Source organism: Marmota monax, unplaced genomic scaffold, assembly GCF_021218885.2.
Source record: "Marmota monax isolate L192 unplaced genomic scaffold, Marmota_monax_Labrador192_F-V1.1 WCK01_AAM20220418_F8-fsc00079, whole genome shotgun sequence".
Taxonomy (NCBI): domain Eukaryota; kingdom Metazoa; phylum Chordata; class Mammalia; order Rodentia; family Sciuridae; genus Marmota; species Marmota monax.
In genome coordinates this window covers 8,589,562-8,614,452 of record NW_026694099.1, presented here as the reverse complement: position 1 = coordinate 8,614,452, position 24,891 = coordinate 8,589,562, and the positions used below count along the sequence as shown (strand labels likewise).

The following is a 24,891-nucleotide window of genomic DNA, read 5'->3' as shown; positions in this document are numbered from 1 at the left end:
TGAAGTGCTTGAAACCAGAAGTGCTTCAGATTTTGGATTTTTTTGGGATTTGGAACATTCTCATATTCATGAGATATCTTGACGATGATACCCATGTGTAAACAAAATTTGCACTTTCCCAATACTACCAAAAATTCCCCACTAACCTGATTTGTATTTCATGTACATTGCCTGAAGGTGATTTTATACAATATTTTAAAATAATTTTATATGTGAAATAAAGTTTTATGGTGTGTAATTTTCTGCTTATGACATCATATTGGTGCTCAAAATTTCAGATTTTGGATTTTAGGAATAGTGATGTTTAACCTTTGTGTTGAGGATTATTGATTCTTTTTTTGTGTGTGCTGGAGATCAAACCCAGGATCTTGTGCTTTCTAGGCAAGCGTACTATCAATGAGCCATGTATCTTCTGTCCTATACTTTCTTGATTTGAATTGAAATGAGAAGTAAGTCAGTGACCAGTTGGTTGGCTGTTCTTTTATGTATTAGTGAGTTTCAAAATATACTATTTTAGCTGTTAGTTTTAACCTCAAGTTTACTTATTTTTTTTTAAATTTTAACTAAAATTAAAGGTCAATGGACCTTTATTTTGCTTATTTATATGCTGTGTTGAGAATTGAACCCAGTGCCTCACACATGCTAGGCAAGCACTCTACCACTGCGCTACAATTCCAGTCCCCAAGTTTACATATTAATGCTCTTTTATAAAGGAATAGTTTCTTTGAAGTTGTCCAATAACCAGAAGTTGCTATCTATAAATTCTGAAGGACATACATAGTAGAAAGGTATTATGTACTTTAGGAAGAGGTTCTTTATCTTTTGTGTTGCATTAGAGATATATTGAGTTAGTTTGTGATTAAAATATAATCACCTAAACCATAAATTTACATTATTTGAGCATATATTTGTAAATAGTGTCATTTACTCAGTTTTGTCAAATTTAAATTTAGGACATATGGATTGTTCTCTCAAATAACTTTATTTTGACTTAAATAACAGATGATTAGTGCTCAAATTGACAGTAACATTTTTTTTCTCATGATGAAATATATAAATTTATGAGTGCCAAGTATATATTATGTGTGAATAATTTTAAAAAACTTAAGGTAAGTACCTTAATGTTGAAAGGGTCAACTTTGGTTGATGGAGTTTAATTTTCCCTTTTTCAGGGCTTATTTATACTTGGTTTGTTGTTTTGGTTACCAGGAATGCTTAACCACTGAGCAACATTCCCAATTCTTTTTATTTTGAGACAAGGTCTTGCAAAGTTGCTGAGGCTGGCTTTGAACTTGTGATTCTCTTGTCTTAGCCTCCTGAACCTCTGGGATTAACAGTGTGTGCCACTATACCTGGCCTTATTTGTATTTTCTAATTGGTTCACCATAAGTTACTTTAATTATTTAAATAAAAGAGCAAAGTTAAATTTTTACAAATTATGTAAATTTATTTTAATAAGTACTCATTTGGCATATAACTGGAAAGTTTAAATAACCAAAATGTAAAAATATGAGTTATTTTAGTTAATATTTAAAATTTACTAAAGTTGCTTTATAACCATTGGAATACTTGACATATATGAATAGAAGAGGTAATGTTTTTGGAAGTCATTATGGCACAAAAACTTTATTTCTAGCTGGACACATTGGTGCATGCCTGTGATCCTAGTGGTTTGGGAGGCTGAAACAAGAGGATCACAAGTTTGAATCCAGCTTCAGCAAAAAATTTAGTGAGGCCCTAAACAACTTAGGGAGACCCTGTCTCAAAATGTAAATTAAAAAGGGCTGGGAATGTAGCTTAGTGATAATGTGGCCTTGGGTTCAAACCCCAGTTACTGCCCCTCCCCCCACCAAAAGGAAAAGAAACCTTTCTTTCTTTCTTTTTTGGGTACTGGGGATTGAACTGAGGAAGGGCACTTGACTACTGAGCCAGATCACCAGCCCTATTTTACATTTTATTTAGAGACAGGGTCTCATTGAGTTGCTTATTAGTACTTTACTGTTGCTGAGGTTGGCTTTGGAAGGCAGCTATGCTCACCACTATACCACCAACGCTGAGGTTGGCTTTGAATTCAAGATTCCCCTGTCTCAGGCTCCTGAGCTCCTGGGATTACAGGCGTGCTCCTCTGTGTCTGGCATCTTTCTTTCTTTGTTTTTTTTTTTTTTTTTTTTGGTTTGTTTTGTTTTCTTTAATTGTTGTTTTGTTTTTTGTTGTGCTATTGATTCAAACCCAGGGCCTTGCTCATGCAAAGGAAGCACTCTACCACTTTAGTTACACCCTAGCTCCCAAATTTTGTTTCTCAAAGTTTTATACATACATGTGAAAAGAAAGAGTTGCAGAATTGCTAATTGCAGTTAAAATTCACATTTGCTTTATTTTTGTAGGTACGAACTATGGCTCGAGATTTATATGACGACCACTTTAAAGCTGTTGAAAGCATGCCTCGTGGAGTAGTGGTAACACTCAGAAACATAGCAACTCAATTAGAATCATCTTGGGAGCTTCATACGAATAGACAAGTATGTCATCCTCTTGATTTTTATTATACACAGTGAATTTTATCTTAATTTTTTTCCTGCCACTATCCTTCATGTTGGGTGTTGAGTAAGGGTCAATAAATTATGATCCTCTAGCTAAACCTGGCCTGCCACCTGATTTTTCTTTATGGTTTTGTGAATTAAGAATGGTTTTTCTGGGGCTGGGGTTGTGGCTCAGTGTCAGAGCACTTGTGTAACGTGTGAGACACTGGTTTGATCCTCAGCCCTACATAAAAATAAACAAAGGCATTCAATCTATCTACAACTACAAAAAATTAAAAAAAAAAAAAAAGAAGAATGGTTGTTCTATTTTTAAATTATTGAAGAATCAAAAGAAGAAAAATATTTCATGACACATGGAAACCAGTCATTGTCCACAAAGTTTATTGACATAGCAATGTTCATTTGTTTTCATGTTTTCTGTGAATGCTTGGGTCTTACAATGGCATGTTCAATAATTTATTTACAGTGGGCCCTTTATTAAAAAGGCTACATTGACCTGTGATAGTCATAATTTGCTTTAATAATTGAACTTTTAATCTTATTTAATATCTAATTTATTTTCATGATAATTGGTGTTCTGATGAATTATTATTATCATTTTTTATGTGTAGGGTGGTTGGTGTTGAGGATGAACCCAGGGTTTTTAATATGCTAAGCAAGGGCTCTACCACTGAGCTATATCCCTGAACTATGATAAATTATTTTTTTAAAAAAATTTTGGGGGAGATGTTCACCAAATTTTGTTTTTCTTTTAGTGTATTGAAGGTGAGAACACTTGGCGAGATTTAATGAAGACAGCTTTAGAAAACCTAATTGTACTCTTGAAGGATGAAAACACAATTTCACCATATGAAATGTGTAGCAGTGGTTTAGTACAAGCACTTCTTACTGTTTTAAACAATGTAAGTTTATTTAGTGAACCAAAGTATAAAATATAGTATAGTTTTTATAGTCTAAAAATTTTTGTAACTATACTTCTGGTAGAGTGATTTTATGTTGTTTTTCTATTAGATTTAAAAACTGAGTAAATATTTATAATTTCTTCAATATTTCTAATTTCTTCAAGTGTATTATCACTTTAAGCCAATTGCATCAAATTATTGAGTCAATTTTGATTTCTAAGTTCTCCAGTTTGTTCAGGATTTTTTGAATGAACCATTGAGTCTAAGATTTAACATTAATCACTATTTTGATTGCCTCACAAATTATGTAAAATAAAATAAGGTTTAGGTATGAACAATGAAAGTTTAGGAAGTTTATGTGAATATTTGATAAGTATTTATTAATAACCTTACATAACTACATAGTTTACCTTGAACATTTCTTTGTTGTGGTAATTTTTCCACTTTATTTTAATGAAAGAAAAGATTTCCTATTTCATTTCTACTGGCCATTTTAATTTCTTGTGTTATATGTATGTGATAATACACTTTAAACAATTTCATTGTTACTTCAGTGAGTCTTATAGTCCCTTCATAAATTTTTCTGTTTGCTCTGTGTTTCAATTTATTGAACTTACAGTGATTATACAGTGTTACATCATTTAGTAATATCTACGAAATGGTTTTGAAGTACCAGTTTTCTTCTAACACTCATTAAATAATACTGTAAAAATGGAAAATTTTGATTCATGTAAAATTTGATAATACTTTGCATACTTTGGGAAACATTGATTTAGTAGTGAAATTGTTGACTACCTTATAACATTGAAAAAAAAAATCTATTATCCATGGCTGCTAGCTATACAGTGGAAAGAATTTTTTTTGAAAGATTAAATGATTAATGATTTCATTCAAATTGTATTGAGAATTTTTAATATAGTAATATTCATGTTTCCATGAGTTTTTGATAAATTTTAGTAAGTTTTTTTGTTGTTGTTCTTTGTCCTTTGTTTTTCTTTAGAGCATGGATTTGGATATGAAACAAGATTGTAGTCAACTGGTAGAAAGAATAAATGTTTTCAAAACAGCCTTTAGTGAAAATGAAGATGACGAGAGGTAAAATCCATGAGCTGGGGGTTTAACTCAATGATCTAGATAATGTGCAAGAAAGCTTATTTAGGGGCTGGAAACGTAGCTCAGTAGTGGGAGTTGAAATTTGATCTCTGGCTATTTATTTGATGTTACTAGATGATAATTTTTTTAAGGTATGGTAATAATATTTTTTAAGTATTTTTTTTGTAGGGATACATACTCGAAAATATTCAGGTGAAATGATATGATCTCGGTCATTTCTTCAAAATATATGGGTAGGAGAGAACTGGTTGCGGTGTAGATAGGCAGCAGTTGAGGATTTAGTTCAGTGGCTTGTCTCATACTGGCCAGATGTTGGGTTTGGTCCTTTGCCCTGGTGGAGAGAAACAGATTTGCTATTAGTAGCACGTTGCTGAAGCTGGATTATGAGTTGATGAGGGTACATTATTACTATTTTGTGTGCTTTTGAATGTGATTGAATTTATTAAGTGAAATTCAGCTAGTTTAAAATTGACTTAAAAATATATTTTTGATCAGTACATATTATAACTTCATGGATGATAATTTATTGAAATACTGTTATTTAAACTATTGCAAATATTAAAACATGCTAATCTTTTAAGTATAACTTTCTTTTACAACTTCATTGTTTTTTATTTATTTTTTATTATCTTTTTGGTGGGGAGAGGTACCAGGGATTGAACTCAGGGGCACTTGACCACTGAGCCACATCCCCAGCCCTATTTTGTATTTTATTTAGAGACAGGGTCTCACTGAGTTGCCTAGTGCCTCGCTTTTGCTGAGGTTGGCTTTGAACTTGCGATCCTCCTGTCTCAGCCTCCTGAGTCACTGGGATTACAGGTATGCGCCACTGTACCCAGCAATATACTAGTCTTGATTAAAGCATCTTTTCACATAAATTGCTTAAGTGGTATTATTGTATTAAATCTTATGGGTGGTTTTAAAAGTTTCTTGATCCAAATTTTCCAATTATTTTCCAGAAATGTTATGCCAAATTATACCTTGATAAAGTGTATGTTATGATACCCTTAACACCAAATATTTTCATTTTTAAAACTTCTTGGTGGGCACTGTGGTGCATGCCTATAATACCAGCAACTCTAGTGGCTGAGGCAGGAGGATTGTAAAATCAAAAACAGCCTTAGTAATTTAGGATGGCCCTAAGCAACTTAGTGAGACTCTTGTTTCAAAATAAAAAGGGACTGGGATGTGGCTCAGTTGTCAAGCATCCCTGATTTCAATTACCAATACCAAAAACAAGGTAAAAGAAAAAATTTGCCAGGCATGGTGGTAAATGCCTGTAATCCCAGCAGCTCAAGAGACTGAGTCAGGAGGATCACAAGTTTAAAGGCCGCCTCAGCAATTTAGTGAGACTCTGTCTCAAAATGAAATATAAAAAAGGGATGGAGATGTGGCTCAGTGATTAAGTACCTCTGGATTCATTCTCTGGTACCAAAAAAAGAAAACAAATTCTTTTGCTGGGTGTGTTGGCACATCCTGTAACCTCAGCTATTTGGAAGGCTAAGGCAGAAGGATTGAAAGTTTGAGGTCAGACTCAGAAATTTAATGAGACTGTCTCAAAATAAAAAATAAAAGGGCTAGAGATGTAGCTCTGTGGTAAAGCACCCTGGGTTCAATCCCCAGTACTGTCAAAAAAGAAAAAGAAAGAAAACAAAAATGAAGAAACATAAAACTTTGTTGTTGTTTTATAGAAATTATACTTCTTTTTGTACCCATGAAGAAAGCAGAGGACCTACTATTATAGATTATTGTAGTTTCTGCATGAACATTTTCATGCCTTTACATCAAAGCTCTTAACAATTATTTTTCTCTTCATAGTCGACCAGCAGTTGCATTAATTCGAAAGTTAATAGCTGTATTAGAATCAATTGAACGTCTACCTCTCCATTTGTATGACACACCAGGATCCACATATAACCTCCAGGTAACCACGAAAATGTTGTTGCTAATATAGATGAATGTATTTGGGAGAGCAATATGCTTTCTTTTTTTAGAAAAACTTCCATATTGTGTAAAGTAAGAACAATTCTGCTTCATCTTTAAGGTTTTAATTCAAATGCCATTTGATTATTCTTTTTAATGACTCAATATACTGGCATTTTAAATTTGATTGAATTAATGTGGAATTTAATATTGTAAGTAATATACTTGATTGATCAGTTGTAAGTAGGGATAGGTAGTTTATCAGTGGAAAAAGCAGATTTAAAAAGTTCTTATTCTAGAATTATGTGTTGCATCCTGTTTTATTCCATTTGAGCTGGTATAACAAAAATACCTTAGAGTAGTAATTTACAAACAACAGAAACTTAATGCTGACAATTCTGGGTGCTGGTAAGTCCTAGAGTAAGGCACTATCATATTTGGTATCTGGTGAAGACCTAGGTAAGTCTTCATGTGCAAAAAGGGATGAACAAGTTTCCTTGCCCTTCTTTTATTTTATTTATTCATTTATTTTTGTGGTAGTAGGGATTGAGTCCAGGGGCACACTACTATTAAGCTATAACCCAGCACTTTTATTTATTTAGGATCTCATTGAGTTGCCCAGGCTGGTGTAGAATTTGTGATCCTCCTTCCTCAACCTTTACCAGTCTCTGGGGTCACAGATATGTGCCACTAATTTTGTCTTACTTTTTATTTTAATTTGCCATGTTGGGGATTAAACCTCAGGATGCTTTTACCACTGATCTGCACCCCACCCAGCCCTGTTTATTTTAAGACATGGTCTTATTAAATTGCTGAGGTTGGCCATGAACTTTTTATCCTCCTACCTCAGCCTCCCTAGTTACTGGGAGTACAGACATAATGCTAACACAACTGGCTGGGGCCTCTTTTTATTAAGGGTGTTAATCTCATTTCTTAGAGCTCTACCCTCATGACTTAATCACCTTCCAAAGGACCCACCTCCTAATACTACTACATTGGGTATTAAGTGTAACTGTTAATAAGTGACTAAGGATTTATATATGTCAAAGCAGTGCCTACTCAAAGCAAACAAAACTTGCCTATACTAGACTCCAATACTAAAAGGCTTATCCAGCAAATTATACTATACTTGTTGTACCTGACTATAGTGTTTAAAAAGACATAGAGGGCTACTTTGTGTTTTGTTTAGACAGAGTAATAGGAACAAGGAGACTGTTTGATCCATCCTTCTTAGACTTGGTAAGTGAATGAGCTGATGAATAGTCCCAGAGACTGGAAATTTAACCCATTATATAGTCATATGAACATGAACATCTTGTATTACATACTTTTCATTTTAGGAGATTTGATCCAAAGGCAGGAAGGCCAGGAATGTGCCCTCTGGTAATTTTGCAGTCTGAAATACTATTAAAATGCACATGTAAATATTTAATAATGTTTATAGTAATTAGTTCAGATTTATACAGAAACACAACTACCTAAAATTGCTAGTTCTATCCTTGTTGCTTGTGTATTGGATTAAAATCTATCTTGCATCTTAAAAAGATTATTAGCCTTAGATAATGTATATTCTATCTTTAAAGGAATAAGCTAGTTAGTTACTTTACAGAAACTTTCCTGGAAAATTGCAAGTTATAAGTTAGAGATTAATATTTCTATTAAAGTGTTCTATAATAATTTTACTTAAACTCTTGTATTATATACTTGTTGTTTAGAAATTCTGACAAGTTTACTTTGTTTTTTTCTCAATAGCCAATATCATTTATTCAGTGATCATTTAAAAAAACAATTATCAGAAAATAGACATTATTCATCAATCTCTTCATTATGGCTAGATTTTATAAATCTCAGTTGCTGTAGTCATGTAGCATGGGTTATTTTTACACTTCTAAGGAAAAAAAGGTATTTTTATGAAGAATTTTGATCATTTCTGTGTAGATACTTACAAGAAGATTACGATTTCGGTTGGAACGTGCACCTGGTGAAACTTCATTGATAGATCGGACTGGCAGAATGTTGAAGATGGAACCCTTAGCTACAGTTGAATCTCTAGAACAATATCTCCTAAAAATGGTGAGCTTTTGTTCTGCAAGTATATGCTGAAATAAGCATTCTCTATTGTGGTTTAGCTTTTCAGAACAGTAGTTAAGGGATGTATGTATTAAATGATGTTATATAGTTTGACCCAGTAATTCCATTTTTTTAGGAATTAGTTTTAAGAAAATAATCTTTTAAGCTAGGCATAATGTCACGTGCTTGTAATCCCATTGACTTGGGAAATTGCTCAGCCTGGGCAACTTGGTGAGATACTATCTCAAAAAGTAAAAAGAGCTGTGGATGTAGCTCAGTAGTAGAGTGCTTGCCTAGCATGTGCAAGGCCCTGAGTTCCAAACCCCAGTATGACAAAAAATAAAACATAATAATAATCTTGTGTACACTGTGAATGCCTTCTACATAAAGATGTTTGTTATATTAGTTTGTAATATTGAAATAGTGAATACAGTCTTAATGCCCATCAATAAAAATCAAGTGTGTAATTATTTCTTTAAAAATTAAATTATTTTAACAGGTAATTGATAATTATTTCTAACAATTTTAATATTATATGGCTATTAAAATTTGTGATGATTAAAAATAATTGAAAAATGCTTTTGTATGCTATCATCAATATCTTTTATTCATTGAAATAGATAAAAGTAATACTGCAATATTAAGTAGTGGGGTGCCTCTATTTTTTTTATATATGGTATTCAGTATTTATGTAGGTATGTGTATTGGTGCTGGCAATTATTTTTCCATTATTTTAAAATGACCATTTTTTGGTTTTAAATTAATTATTTTTTTCCATATTTTTACCAGTGTATTATAATTAAACATAATGGTGGTGTTTGTTACATATTCTTACACGCACACTATATAAAATGAACATTTGTTATATTAAAATAAATATAATAACAACAACTTGAAAATTTCATTATTAAGGTGAATGTCTTCCATATTTTGCTTGGTTTAGGTAGCAAAGCAGTGGTATGATTTTGACCGATCTTCATTTGTTTTTGTTCGAAAATTAAGAGAAGGGCAAAATTTTATATTTCGGCACCAGCATGATTTTGATGAGAATGGAATCATTTACTGGATTGGGACAAATGCAAAGTAAGTTATTCGTTTTAAACTAGTCTGGCAGTATTCACCTGAATACTGGATAGTCAAATAAAATTTGAGTATCCTGCAGTTTAAGGAATTTTTTTCTTGCTGATTAAATTTAAGGTTATCTAAATTACTTCTTATGAAGAAAAAAAGTCTTAAGTTGCTAATTGTAGAATTTAACTAGTACAATTTTATATTTAAAAGCTAATGAAAAAATGCAGAAATGTTAATTTCTAATTTTTCTTTATTTTTCTGTAGAACTGCATATGAATGGGTAAATCCAGCTGCTTATGGACTTGTAGTAGTAACATCTTCAGAAGGAAGAAATCTACCGTATGGTCGCTTGGAAGACATATTAAGTCGTGATAATTCAGCTTTAAATTGTCATAGTAATGATGATAAGAATGCCTGGTTTGCCATAGATCTGGGTCTCTGGGTAATACCATCAGCATATACTCTTCGTCATGCTCGTGGTTATGGAAGATCTGCCCTGAGAAATTGGGTTTTCCAGGTATCCAAAGATGGACAGAACTGGACTTCTTTGTATACCCATGTTGATGACTGCAGTCTCAATGAACCAGGGTTAGTTGAGGAGTCTTTGCAAATTGGAAAACTCAGTAAAAAGCTTTGTTTATTTTTATAGTTGTGTACTCTAGAGTTCTCTTTGTGAAATAATGAAGCAAGATTTTCTTTTTGTAAACAAAATCACTTGATCTGTACTTAGGTATTAAAGCTTTGAAGTATTGGAAACTTTGTCAAAAAGTATAGGTTAAAGATTAGTAAAAAGCTGAGCATATTTATTTTAAAATTTTTATATGTATGTGTGTGTTTAGTACATGAGTAGAAACAGCAAAAAAAATGGGATTAATATAAACTCTCCATATAGTCACATTGTACACACGAATATTCAACAAATTAACAGTGGCTTTTATTTCAAAGAAATTTGTTCTATTATGTTTTGCTTATTTATTTGTGGTACTGGGAATCAAATCCAGAGCTTTGCATATGCTAGGTAGGCACTCTGCCACTGATAAATATCCCCAGTCCTCGTAAGTTTTACTTATACATTATGTCACATTCAAGGGTCATTACCAGAATATGGGGTTAAATTTCTTTCTGTGTTTGACATATTATGAAAAGAGCTTCTTGTCATTAGGATTAATAGGTAATATTTCCTATCTTTTTAAGCTTTGGAGTTAAAAATTTTAAATATATTATTTAAAACTTAGCAGGAATTAAAGAACTTTTTTAATCATAAAAGCTTATTTCTTTTCCTTGTAAGCTTTGTTTTATATTTAGATATTAATTGAATCTTTTAGTGTTATGAGTCAAATTAATAATATACTTTTTTGGGGGGTTTGGGTACTGGGGATTGAGCCCAGGGGCCCTTAACTACTGAGCCACATCTCTATCCCTTTTTATTTTTTATTTTGAGATAGGGTCTTGCTAAGTTGTTTAGGGCCTTGCTAAATTACTGAGGCTGACTTGAGCTTGCAGTTCTCCTGTCACAGCTTCCGGAGTCACAGCAATTATAGGCATGTTCCACCATGCCCAGCTAATGATATACATTTAAACATTTTATTTTTAATGTGTCTTGACCCTTTCCCCCATTGATTTCTTGATTCTTGTAATGAATTGCTTAAAGAAGATGAAAGTTTGTTTTTCCTAAAGCTTTCTATTATGGAAGAAATCTTCCCAGCTTTTTTCTTTTTTATCTGTGTGAAACATCTTTTTTATCTGTTTAAAAACATTTTTCTATAACACATTTATAGGTCAACTGCCACTTGGCCTCTTGATCCACCAAAGGATGAAAAGCAAGGGTGGAGACATGTGAGAATCAAACAAATGGGCAAGAATGCTAGTGGACAAACGCACTACCTCTCACTATCGGGATTTGAAGTTTATGGCACTGTAAATGGAGTATGTGAAGATCAGTTAGGTAAATAGAGGATATGAGATTTTTTAAAAAATTTAACTACAATTTATTTATAAAAAGTGATTTGGATTATATTTCTGAAATTGGTCCATTACAGGGAAAGCAGCTAAAGAAGCAGAAGCTAATCTTAGAAGACAGAGACGTCTAGTACGCTCCCAAGTTCTGAAATATATGGTTCCAGGAGCTCGTGTTATCAGAGGCCTTGATTGGAAATGGCGTGATCAGGATGGCAGTCCACAGGGAGAAGGCACTGTCACAGGAGAACTACATAATGGTGAGTAGGTCTAGCTTAGCACTTATAATATAGAAGTACTTAAATTTTAAGAATTTTTTTGTTATTTGGGATAATTTTATAAATTGTATAAAAGTATCCAGACTATATAGAAAAACTGATAATGATTTCACTTTAAAATTAGAAAAATGTTATGTAGAAATAAAAGAAATTTTAAAATTCTTGGGTTTGGGGGCTGGGGTTTTGGCTCAGCAGTGGAGTGCTCGCCTAGTGTGTATAGGGCCCTGGGTTCGATCCTCAGCACCACATATAAATAAATAAAATAAAGGCATTGAGTCCAACTACACCTAAAAAATAAACATTAAAAAAAATAAATAAAATTATTGGGTTTTGACTAGAAACTGCTGTCATTTTAAAATGATTATCAAGCTTATCCTTTTTTTTTTTTTTAAATTTATTTTTCTCAAGTTTCCTTTGGGCTCAGCTCTAATTTCTTATGCTTAACAGGATTAACGTTTTTACTTATTTTTCAAGAAAGCACGGAACAGAAACAGCTTCTATTTTTTAGTAGATTGTGATTATTTCACAGTGCTGCTTGGTCTACCAGCTTTGGGGAGGAGAATTTAAACTTTTATGTTAAGTAGGGCTTACTGTGTAAATCAATTTCATTTTTAATCTTTGATGGTATAGATTTTAATCAAGTCCTTACCCACATAATAAATTGCTTGACTCTCAAAGCAACTACTGAGGCTGATTTTTTTATTTTTAGTTGTAGGTGGACAAAATACTTTTATTTATTCTTATGCCATGCTGAGGATCAAACCCAGTGCCTCATACATGGAGGCAAGTGCTCTACCACTGAGCCACAACCCCAACCCTGATTTTTTTTTTTTAATAACTCTAAGACTGATTTATTATATAATTTGCCAGAATAATAGTGGATTCATTCCTGTCAATTTTGCCTAATATTAAAATATAAAATGTTCATATTTTCAACTTCTACCAAAAATTTAAAGTGACAGTGCTTAGGAGAATAAACTAACTTTTAATTTCATAATGTATTTGTGTTTTATATAACAAAGTCATTTATTTAAATAAATCCTTTGATTTTTATTGCTTGTATGATTCTGAACCTTGAATTTATCAAATGAATTTATGTACCACAAAACCCTAATTGTAAATCATTATAATCAAAGCAAGTTTGCAGTGAAGCAAAATTTATAGATACTAGTAATAGTTGAGATGACAATAGTACTGTTCAATTTAAAAATTTAAAATGTCATTGCTTTTAGGTATCTTGATTCTTAGAGTAAGTTTATATTCTGTTTCCCCTGAATTGTTTTGGCCTCAAAGGGTATGACTTAGTAAGAAGAGGCTAGTTAGGTACATGTGAATGCAGTTCATCTTTCTCTGGTTGCAGTCAGCTGAAATAACTGCATAAGAAAATATGAAAAAGAAAAAGAAAATAAGAATCTTAGTATCAGAATTTATTATTTAAGAAAGGCCTATTCTTTGCTGATATTACAAATGTAGAGATTCAGTTTGGGTTTAAAACCTTTATGTCCAAAAAGTTCTTAACTTTCAAATACTTGAGCCAACCATTTCTAATAATGACTAGTCTTTGTCATTTTGGGCATAGGAAGAGTTGAGTTTCATACCTCTACATTTAGGTATAGTGTGTATCTCTCTTTATAGTTCTACTAAAAGGTTTTAGGTCCCAGTTTAAACAAGCCTACTAAGTGATTAACATTTTTTAGTATTTTTTCTCCCTTCTGAAGAATCTCTGTGTTGATAGTGATATCCATTTATTTCACAGATATTGACTACTTACAGTGTAAAGCCATTTTCTTGAAATTCAGATCTTCAATGATCAAGAAAAAGTATGATTTCCTGCCTTCTAGATAAAGCTAACATGATTATAAATTTGATTAGAATTGTGAAATAATTTTTTTTACCAATACAAAACTCATTTTTATTTGGGATTGGAATGTTGTTGAACCTTGATTAGAACTGTGAAATAATTTTTTTTACCAATACAAAACTCATTTTTATTTGGGATTAGGATGTTGTTGAACCTTTCCTTTTCTCATGCTTTTCTGTATAGCAGAAGAGATAGTTAAAGTGTTGATTCTTCAGAGGTTATTTCAGTATACATAATATATTGAAGCAATTGAAATCTCATCTAAGCTACTTATGTAGATTTGGGGCAGTCAGTTTTCCTTTCAAAGAACTCATGTACAGACAAACCCCACAGGTAATGCAATATACTTAAACCCCTCTGAGCTTTATCATAAATATAAATGAACCTGGTGTAAGGGTGGTTGGGCAGCTGAGTATGTCAGTGGATGTGTATCCTGGAACTTGCACTCTGTGCGTGTGGGTAAAGTACTTTTAAATTTTCTAAAAGCTTGGTATACTTAAAAAGAGTAAATGTTTTTTGTGTTTGTTTTTTTTTTTCCTGAAGTAATTGGCTTATAAAACTAAAATAAAATAGTAAAATTGTTAATTTCCTCTCTAATGGGCAATTTCTCTCCCACCACTTTTTTTGGATTCCCTTTGGGCTTTTATAACCTTTTTTTTTTTTTTTTTTTTAAGTATTTTCCAAATACGAGTAACTATAAAATTGAATATTATGATGCTCAGTAGTTCTTTATGTATTATTAGCTTTAGAGCATATAGGTTCTCATAAGAGCTAAGCTGTTTTTTAAGTTTTGTTTTAAAATTTTCTGTGCTTATTCAGATTTATTAAACTTAATCATAAGAGAATCAAATAACCACTGAACTTTGAGAACACAACCGAAATGCTAATATAATGTTTAATTTGAGCTAGTAACCTAAAATTTCTACAAGTGATCTATGAATATTTTATTTTAGAGAGGTTAGCCCTTTTTTTAGATAGTAGGGTGGCACTTTTTTAAGAAAGAAATTTGACCATGTAATCATATCTAACAATTTAAAACCTTTTTATTTATTTGCTGAAGCTGCAGTACTTAACCATTTGCATCAGTCTTTTAAAAATTTTTTAAAATTCCTCCATTTGATATATAACACAAAAGATGTAAACACGACCACTAACATTATTTTTAAAAAATCACTAGTCTTCAACAGTTCAAAAATAAGAGTTTCAAAAGGTTTCCCAGAAATCTTTTGTACAGTACATATTTTAAATTTGTACAGTACATATTTCTTTTCCTTAATATAATTTTATTATGAGAGTTTAATAATTCAGACCTTCAAATAGCTAGATTAATCATGTATAGTCAAAAAATATTTCAGTTGATTCAAGTCCAAAAATTTACATTTTAGTTGGCAGACCTTAAATGATTGTAGAAATTCAGGAAAGTACAGCACTGATGAAAAGCTGATCCCATGTTGTGGAGCTACTATCTGACACGCTCCTGTCTACTTTCTGCTGGGTCTCACAAACTCCTGTCCCTTTCCAGGCTGGATTGATGTCACCTGGGATGCTGGTGGCTCAAACTCTTACCGTATGGGCGCAGAAGGAAAATTTGACCTCAAGCTTGCACCAGGGTACGACCCTGATACAGTGGCATCACCCAAACCTGTTTCATCCACTGTTTCAGGCACAACGCAATCATGGAGCAGCTTGGTGAAAAACAACTGTCCAGACAAGACATCTGCTGCTGCAGGCTCCTCAAGTAGAAAAGGAAGCAGCAGTTCTGTGTGTAGCGTGGCCAGTAGCAGCGACATCAGCTTGGGTTCGACCAAAACGGAACGGAGATCAGAAATTGTAATGGAACACAGTATAGTTTCAGGAGCTGATGTACATGAACCAATTGTTGTTCTTTCATCTGCTGAAAACGTCCCTCAAACAGAAGTAGGGTCATCTTCCAGTGCAAGCACGAGCACCTTAACAGCGGAAACGGGAAGTGAAAATGCTGAAAGGAAGTTAGGCCCTGATAGTTCTGTTCGTACTCCTGGGGAGTCTAGTGCAATATCCATGGGAATTGTTAGTGTTAGCTCTCCTGATGTTAGTTCTGTATCTGAATTAACTAATAAAGAAGCAGCTTCACAGCGACCCCTTAGCTCTTCAGCAAGTAACAGACTGTCAGTGAGTTCTTTGTTGGCTGCTGGGGCCCCTATGAGCTCTAGTGCAAGTGTACCTAATCTGTCCTCAAGAGAAACATCTAGCTTGGAAAGTTTTGTAAGGAGAGTGGCAAACATAGCACGGACTAATGCCACGAACAACATGAACCTAAGCCGAAGCAGCAGTGATAACAACACTAATACTTTGGGGAGGAATGTGATGAGCACAGCAAGTAAGTGAGCTTTTCCTTATGGAACCCCATGCTTTTTCCACTGGAGGGATATAAAATAGGGTCTCATATATTCATGTGTAGTGGCTGCAGTCTTTAACAAGATCATTAACCACATTGGAGATGACATCAGATTTTAACACTTCAGGAATATGAGGTTAAGTTTTATAGAATTACAGTATTTTAAGACTTGAGCTCAGGTATGATAAAGAATCTTTTATTCTAAAAGGATAAAACAGTAACACATTTTTCACTCCTTTGTGATAATTGGTTTAGCAAAGTTGCATGAAGAAATAAACAATAATTAAATATTATAGTCCATTGAAACCAAAGCTTTGCCCTGGTATAGCTTTTTCTTAGCCCCTGAATTCATTTTAGCTTCTTAAAGTCGTTTAATTTAAGAGACTAATGGGTCAAACTAATTCCCTTGAAAAATAAATTGGGAATTATTTTCATTGCTTGTTTCATTTTTTTAAAAAGCTAGGCTTTATATTTTTAAAAATAACAGTACTATAAAAACAAGAATTTTTAGTTGGATTTCAGTTGGGTTCCCAAAGTTGTTGCTTTTCAGCCTTTTATTATTAGTGTGTTTCATGAACTCTAAAAAATGTAAATCTTGTTTTTCTTCAAGGTTCCTACAGTTCTGCCTATTTATACTGATTTGCTTTATTTTTTATGTTTAGCTTCTCCTCTTATGGGTGCTCAGAGTTTTCCCAATTTGACCACACCTGGTACTACATCCACAGTGACTATGTCAACATCCAGTGTTACTAGCAGCAGCAATGTAGCTACAGCGACAACAGTTTTATCAGTTGGTCAGTCGTTAAGTAATACTTTAACCACCAGCCTCACATCAACTTCCAGTGAGAGTGATACAGGTCAGGAAGCAGAATATTCCTTATATGGTAAGTTATAGTTTAAAGTAAAATTATTTAGAAATTTATGTAATGATGCTTTTATTACATTTATCTCATGGGATATTTTTAACTTTTAGTTTAAAAAGAATTATTCCTTCTTATAAATATGGGAACTTTATGTAAGATGGAGAGACTATTAAAAATTTCATGATTATAAAGAAAGTACACTCTAGGAACTTAGATGTGTTATCCGTTTTTACTTTTGTGTTTAATGAAGAACTGTAGTAAACAAAGATATTTGCACCTTTATCAATAAAAGAAGCGATATATTAATAAGCTTTGTAAAGTGATATTCCTTGATATTACCAGGGTCTTCTGGAAATAATTTCCCTAATTGGGTAACATTTGAATTTTGTTAGTTAATTAAATTTTGCTTAGAAAATGTTAGAGTTATATCATCATGTCTTCTATGCTGTAGTCAGAGATGCAGTTATTTGATTCAATTGAAATGTGTATTTTATTAGAAAAGTGATACTTTCTAGAAAATGTAGAAGAAAATTAAAACCATCTAGTGCTCACATTTTAAATCTGATTTGGGGCATGTCATATGTATGTTTTGTTTTTAGTAAAAAGAGATTGTATCTTTTTAGCCAGCTCTTTTAATTTAGTACCATTTGAAAATATTTTCACATTGTTGAATGGGTTTCTACAAGATTTGAAATGAGTGTATTTGTATGTTTCTTTAGGATAAATTCCTAAAAGAGTAACTACTAAATTGTCTTCCAAAAAACTTGCATTCCCATGATTGTTTGAGTACCCTTTACACACATCCTTGATCATATCACCTATTCTTTTTTTTTTTTCCTTTTTCAGTGCTAGGAACCCAGGCCTCACACATGCTAGGTGAGCACCCTAACACTGAGCTACGGCCCCCCAGCCCTCTTCTTTATTTAACAATTGTTTTTTGTAATTTCAAAGACAAAATTTATATGAAGATATATTTTAAGTACTATTTAACCTCCTTTCAATAGGCTCTCTGTCTCTCTCTCTCTCTCTTTCTTTCTTTCTTTCTTTGGGACTTGAAAGTGGGACCTAGAACTCTACCACTGAGCTATAATCTGAGCCTTTTTTTTATTTAGAGACAGAATCTTGCTAAGTTGCCCATGTTGGCCTTAAACTTGTGATCCTTCTGCCTCAGCCTCCTGAAGACCTAGGATTATAGTTGTGTATTACACTGTACCATGCCCCGTGATTTTTTTTTTCCCCCTGAGTCTCTGGCCTCTCTTATCCAAAGTCAAAAAATTTGATCTGATGTTTTACGTTTTTTTGGAAAGTGGAATTTCTGTTTCTACTTTGCCTGTTAAGTGTATTTTCAAAAATGATGATGATGATTATTACACCAGTCTTAAAATTTATTGTTATTTTCAAATGTATTATTTCTCAGAGGGGCCCTCTTTCCCTTCCTACTCATTTGTTAATATGTTAACTTCAGGCTTTAGTTACTAGTCATGTGAAGTTTAGGAAAACTAGATATGCTAGTGAGGAAAAGTAGTTAAAAGTTAGGACTACTAGTCAGTTTTTAAAAATTATTTTTAGGTTCTGAAAATTTCTTTTTCTTCTTTCCTAAAACTTTATGACTCTTAAGTCTGCTAGTATAAAGGATCAGAATAACATCACTTCTTCTAATATCTATGTGTGCAATGTAAACTTTTATTGTGACATTTTGAAAACTATGATTTGACTGTTGTATGAAAAAAGGGAAAATGAGAAAAATTGACTTCAGTAAATTGTAACGTATCAGAGACAAATTTCAGTATATAAAGTTGTGTGTTCCATAAGTGATAAACCAAAAATAGAATTGGTTTATTTTCTGTACCACGATATCCTGTTCATGAGAATTGCTATGTAAATTACAAGATGGCCCTTCTTATATCTTAGGGGTTATATATATTATCAAATTTAAGATGCCATTAATTATAAGACACCATTTTTTATGTTCCTAAAGCTAAAAATGTTGCCCACTTAAAATGCTGTGTCTTGTCAGCAATTGTGATACATATTCTGATTTCAGAACATTAAATGTTAGAAAATGTGATCTTAAAAATTCATTTAGTATCAGGTCTCTTCCTTTGATTGGTCATCCAATAAATGTGATCCTTCTGCCTCAGCCTCCTGAAGAGCTAGGAGGCAGAAGGACTTATATTAAATATATAGTCCTCTAATTATTAGACTAAAAACATATTTGGTTCAAAGGTGTGTAGATGCAAGTTTCTTATAAATAACCTTCTGGAAGTTCTTTAAGAATATAGAGTACCTCTTATGTTCAGTTCTGATATTATTTTAGGGGTTTTTAGTCCCCTTCCAGATCCAGTAAAAACTTCGTTTTTAACCTCATTAGTTCTCTTTTCATTTTCAATTCTTCTTTTTTTTTCTTTTGTACCAGGGATTGAACTCAGGGGCACTTGACCACTGAGCCACATCCCCAGCCCTAGTTTTTGTATTTTATTAGAGACAGGGTTTCACTGAGTTGCTTAGTGTCTCGCTTTTGCTGATGCTGGCTTTGAACTCATGATCCTCCTGCCTCAGCCTCCCAAGCTGCTAGGATTACTGGTGTGCGCCGCCACGCCTGGCTTCTTACTGATCTTTGACCTTTAATATTTCCTTGCAAATCTATGCCATTGAGCATACTTTTTTCTGGGGGAGGGGTACCAGGGATTGAACTCAGGGGCAGTTGACCACTGAGCCACATGCCCAACCCTATTTTGTATTTTATTTAGAGACAGGGTCTCACTGAGTTGCTTAGCACCTCATTGTTCCTGAGGCTGGCTTTGAACTCTAAGATCCTCCTGCCTCAGCCTCCTGAGTGCCTGGGATTAAGGGTCTGTGCCACCATGCCTGGCTTGTTTTCAGTTCTTAAGAACAACTTGTTAACATTCTTGTATATGTGGGACAATGTAAATTTGACCCAAATCTTCACTGGGGGAGAGATCCTAAGAAGGAAGGAGATAAAAGAAATTCAAGATTATTGAACTTCCTATGTGGTAGATAATTGAAAGATGCTATTTATATTATTTCATAGCAAATATTCATTATTCTTAAGTAGTTATTATTAAGTAACATGCCAGGTCTAAAGCCAGGATTCACTGATTGGCTTTTGTTTCCTTCATAAGATCTTTTATAGCTTATATTTATATATTTATTTTTTACTTGTTAAATGCCCTTGTCTCTTATAGGCTAATAGAGACTGAGACCATGTCTGTTTTGGTTATAACTATATATGCACCTAGTGCCTAACTCTGTTCTTGGCACATAGCATATGCCCAATAGATATTTGCAGGTAGAATGAATTAATCCAAAGTGTTTCTTTCCACCATATTGTGGAATATGGTATATTCCTGCAATATTTAGAGAATGATAGGGTTGTCTTTGTTAAAAACAGCCTTCATGGTTACCCTTTTATATAATGATTTTGTAGATGCAAATATAGTTTATAGTCATCTGCTATCCTATGTTGTTTTCTACCAGGCTTTTGACTATTTCCCATTATTAATCATCTATGTGTGGTGGTGGAAGATGGGTGGTATCATTCAATGGTCTTTATAAACTTGAACCTTTTTTACCTCTGTTTTGTATGGTCTAAAATGCATTTACCTTGCTATTCTTGTTAATTGTGTTGACAGTAGGTTGTTGGTTTTGTTTTCTAGATTTTCTTGATAGCTGCCGTGCCAGTACTTTGTTAGCTGAGCTAGATGATGATGAGGATTTGCCTGAGCCTGATGAGGAAGATGATGAGAATGAAGATGACAATCAAGAGGATCAAGAATACGAGGAGGTTATGGTAGAGAGAAAGTCCCCCTTTCTTTTCACTAAGATAGGATTTTAAAATTATTTATTCTAATTTGTTATACATGATGCAGAATGTATTACACATATAGAGCACAATTTCTCATGTCACTGATTGTACACAAAATATTTTCACACCATTTGTGTCTCCATACGTGTACTTAGGGTAATGATGTCTAACTCATTCCACCATCATTCCTACCTTCTTTGCCCCTCCATTCCCCCCTCCCCTTTGCTGAATCTAAAGTTTCTCCATTCCTCCCATGCTCCCCCACCCCACATCGCCATTATGAATCAGCATCCTCACATCAAAGAAAACGTTCGACCTTTGGTTTTTTGGGATTGGCTTGCTTCATTTAGCATTATATGCTCCAACTCAATCCATTTACCTGCAAGTCCCATGATTTTATTCTCTTTTAATGCTAAGCAATGTTCCACTGTGTATATATACCAAAGTTTCCCTTTCCATTCATCTACTGAAGGGCATCTGGGTTGGTTCCACAGTTTAGCTATTGTGAATTGTGCTGCTATAAACATTGATATGGCTGTGTCCCTGTAGTATGCTGTTTTTAAGTCCTTTGGGTATAAACCAAGGAGTGGGATAGTTGGGTCAAATGGTAGTTCCATTCCCAGTTTTCCAAGGAATCTCCATACTGCTTTCCAGATTGGCTACACCACATTGCAGTCCCACCAGCAATATATGTGTGTACCTTTTTCCCCACATCCTCGCCAACATTTATTGTTGTTTGTATTCTTGATAGCTGCCATTCTGACTGGAGTGAGATAAAATCTTAGAGTAGTTTTGATATGCATTTCTGTAATTGCTAGAGATGTTGAACATTTTTTCATATGTTTGTTGATTGATCGTATATCCTCTTCTGAGAAGTGTCTGTTCAGTTTCTTGGGCCATTTGTTGATTGGGTTATTGGGTTATTATAGGATGTTAATAATTGAAGAGAGGAAAAACTAAGTCATAATTAAACTTTGCAGGAAGGATATATGGCACCAGTTTGAAAACAGTGGTTAAGAATAAAACACTTTTTTAGCTGCATGTGGTGGTGGCAACCTGTGTAATCCCAGCGACTCAGGAGGCTGAGACAGGAGAATCATGAGTTCAAAGCCAGTTTCAGCAACTTAGCGAGGCACTAAGCAATTCACTGAGACCCTGTCTCTAAATAAAATACAAAATAGAGCTTTTTTAGTTTTCAGTGGACCTTTATTTTATTTATTGATACATGGTGCTGAGAATCGATCGAACCCAGTGCCTCACACATGCTAGGCAAGCCACAACCCCAGCCCTAAAGCTGGGTTTTTTAAATCTTGGCTTTGATGAATCTCTTTGTATTTGAAAACTACTAAAATTTCATATACCATTTTTTTTTAAAACAGGTTCAAAGGTTTGTGAACTTAGGGGCAATTGCACTACCAGGGGTGCCTAACCACTGCGCTATATTCTCAGGGCAGCCCCCTCCCCACTTTTTGTGCTAGGGATTAAATCCACAACCTGTAGTATGCCAAGTATACACTCCACCAGTTACCTCCGAGATGGATATTATTACCAGTCCTTTGAATTTTTTGAGACAAGGTCTCATTAAGTTACTTAGGGTCTCACTAAATTGCCTAGCATGGCCTCAAACCTGTAAGCTTCCTAAGTCACTGGGATTATAGACATGAGCCTAGCTGACCACAAGTCTTAAACTCTTAAAGGTTTTTTTTTTTTTTTTTTTTTTTTTTAGTTTCTACTGTTTTACAAGGATATCCATGTATTTTCTTAACAGTCATAACATGGAGGAATGAGGCAGAGTCATAAAACCATAATTTGCTCATATTATCAGAGTTAGGTAGAAAATTGGAACCCAGTCTTAGCTGTATAATTCAAAACTCTTAATCAACCACTATGATTGTTTTATAATTTAAAGTCATGCCTCTGATGTCCTTTATTTTATTTTCCTATTTAAAAAAATTTTTTTTACTTGTTGATTGACCTTTATTTATTTACTTATATGTGGTGCTGAGAATTGAACCCAGTGCCTCACACATGCTAGGCAAGCACTCTACCACTGAGCTATAACCCCAACCCCAACAAAATACCTTTATTTTTTATGTGGTGCTGAGGATCGAACCCAGGGCCTCACACATGCTAGGTGAGCGCTCTACCACTGAGTCACAACCCCAGTCCTATATATTATGAGTTTCTTTTTCTTTTTTTTTTTTTTTAAATATTTATTTTTTAGTTGTAGTTGTACACACACCTTTATTTCACTCGTTTATTTTTGTATGTGGTGCTGAGTATCGAACCCAGTGTCTCGCACATGTGAGGTGAGCATTCTACTGCTGAACACAACCCCAGCCCATGAATTTATTTTTCTAAAATGTTAAATATTAAAAAAACGTTGAATTTTTTTGTGTGGTGAAGAAATCCTCAAAATGCTTTCTTAGTATACATTGCTTAGAAAACACATTAATGCTGGGTGTGGCAGCATATGCCTGTTATCCCAGCAGTTTGGGAGGCTGAGGCAGGAGGATTGCAAGTTTGAGGCCAGCCTCACCAATTTAGCGAGGCTCTAAGTTACTTAGTGAGACCCTGTTTCAAAATAAAAAATAAGGACTGGTGATGTGGCTCAGTGGTAAAACACCCTAGGGTTCAATCCCTATTCCCCCAAAACCAACAAGAAAAAGAGAAGAAAGCATGTTAGCATATTTCTTTACAAAGGAGTATAGTATAAAATACTTCATGAATTTAAAACATTGAATTTATAACTTCTGGAGATAACTAATAAAGAATATGGGATGATGATTATGTGAAAGTTTTTTTTTTTAAATTAGTATTTTTTAGTTGTTGTACCTTTATTATTTATTTATTTATATGTGGTGCTGAGGATCAAACCCAGCGCCTCACACATGCTAGGCAAGCGCTCTGCCACTGAGCCACAACCCCAGCGCCATGTGAAAGTTTTTTTTTAGTGATACTTTTGTTAATATGGATTGATAGTTTCAGGAAGGGCCAAATGGTGGGCACGTGTAGTGGTCAAATAATTAGACTTGTGTCTCTTGGCATTTTTTAACTTCAGATTCTAAGACGTCCATCCCTGCAACGTAGAGCTGGTTCCCGCTCTGATGTAACACATCATGCCGTTACCTCGCAGCTACCACAGGTCCCTGCTGGAGCAGGGAGCCGACCTATTGGGGAGCAGGTAATATTGTCATGTTTATTTTAATAATTTTTATACACAGAAAAACACCAACCAAAACATCTACAGTAATATGTGGGTGCATTTGAGGTGGAGAGGAGGCAGCTATGAGAGTTGCAAAATGAAATATCTCCTACTGTGTGGCTTCCAAATTACAAGTAAATTCTGATTTCTCTGGCAATTTTCATACTTAAAACCTCTTTATCATTCTATGCCTAAGTGATATGGTAAAATAAGGAAGTAAAATAGCTGTAAAGAACTGCTTAACATTTATTTTATATTGTAGATAGTACATTGCTTATGGAAAAATAACAATTGATCTTGTAATGTTGAACTGTATGTGGGATTTTGTTTTAATAGGAAGAAGAAGAGTATGAGACTAAAGGAGGACGCCGGAGAACATGGGATGATGATTATGTGCTAAAGCGGCAGTTTTCTGCTTTAGTTCCTGCTTTTGATCCTAGACCAGGTCGTACGAACGTCCAGCAGACAACTGACCTAGAAATTCCACCCCCAGGTATAGTTTGTCTTAGTTTAGTCATTTAATTTAACAGATATTTACTTATCTACAGTTGGAAAAGTAAGATTTCTTTCTTTTTTTTTTTTTTTAAGCTATGTTTTTTCCCTCCCTAATAAACAAGGCAGATACGTTTTTTATATATATTTATTTTTTAAGTTTTAGGTGGACACAGTATCTTTATTTTGCATTTATGTGGTGCTGAGAATTGAACCCAGTGCCTCGTGCATGCTAGGCGAGCTCTCTATCACTGAGCCACAACCCTAGCCCCAGTAAGGTTATTTATTACCTGCTTATATATGCTTCTTTTGGAAAAGTTTTTAATCAGTCCTTGAAAAGGCCGATGTTTTAGAGGAATAAATTATAATTTTGGAGTGGTATTGGTACTGCTGAGATTGAACCTAGGACCTTGT

General features: G+C 33.8%; 1 protein-coding gene and 1 long non-coding RNA gene across 15 annotated transcripts in view; one reads left to right on the top strand and one right to left on the bottom strand.

The window, feature by feature from the left end:
- Hectd1 (HECT domain E3 ubiquitin protein ligase 1) overlaps positions 1-24,891 on the top strand; it is a 99,606-nt gene that overhangs the window by 56,485 nt on the left and 18,230 nt on the right. For 2 of the 14 annotated variants that reach the window (XM_058585845.1, XM_046465303.2), the window contains exons 16-30: positions 2,385-2,519; positions 3,296-3,442; positions 4,443-4,537; positions 6,374-6,479; positions 8,417-8,551; positions 9,492-9,631; positions 9,884-10,207; positions 11,398-11,564; positions 11,659-11,835; positions 15,237-16,073; positions 16,754-16,975; positions 17,801-17,830; positions 20,632-20,765; positions 23,842-23,964; positions 24,322-24,478. In XM_058585845.1, coding sequence (XP_058441828.1) covers positions 2,385-2,519; positions 3,296-3,442; positions 4,443-4,537; positions 6,374-6,479; positions 8,417-8,551; positions 9,492-9,631; positions 9,884-10,207; positions 11,398-11,564; positions 11,659-11,835; positions 15,237-16,073; positions 16,754-16,975; positions 17,801-17,830; positions 20,632-20,765; positions 23,842-23,964; positions 24,322-24,478 — 2,929 coding nt within the window. The remainder of the gene's footprint in view (positions 1-2,384; positions 2,520-3,295; positions 3,443-4,442; positions 4,538-6,373; positions 6,480-8,416; positions 8,552-9,491; positions 9,632-9,883; positions 10,208-11,397; positions 11,565-11,658; positions 11,836-15,236; positions 16,074-16,753; positions 16,976-17,800; positions 17,831-20,631; positions 20,766-23,841; positions 23,965-24,321; positions 24,479-24,891) is intronic. The other 12 variants (XM_058585848.1, XM_058585843.1, XM_058585847.1 and 9 more) reach the window with 8 other exon arrangements.
- On the bottom strand, positions 4,338-8,441 carry LOC131424994 (uncharacterized). Its single transcript, XR_009228727.1, has 2 exons — positions 7,807-8,441; positions 4,338-4,886 (listed from the first exon to the last, which is right to left on the bottom strand). It is a non-coding gene; the product is annotated as an uncharacterized LOC131424994 (long non-coding RNA).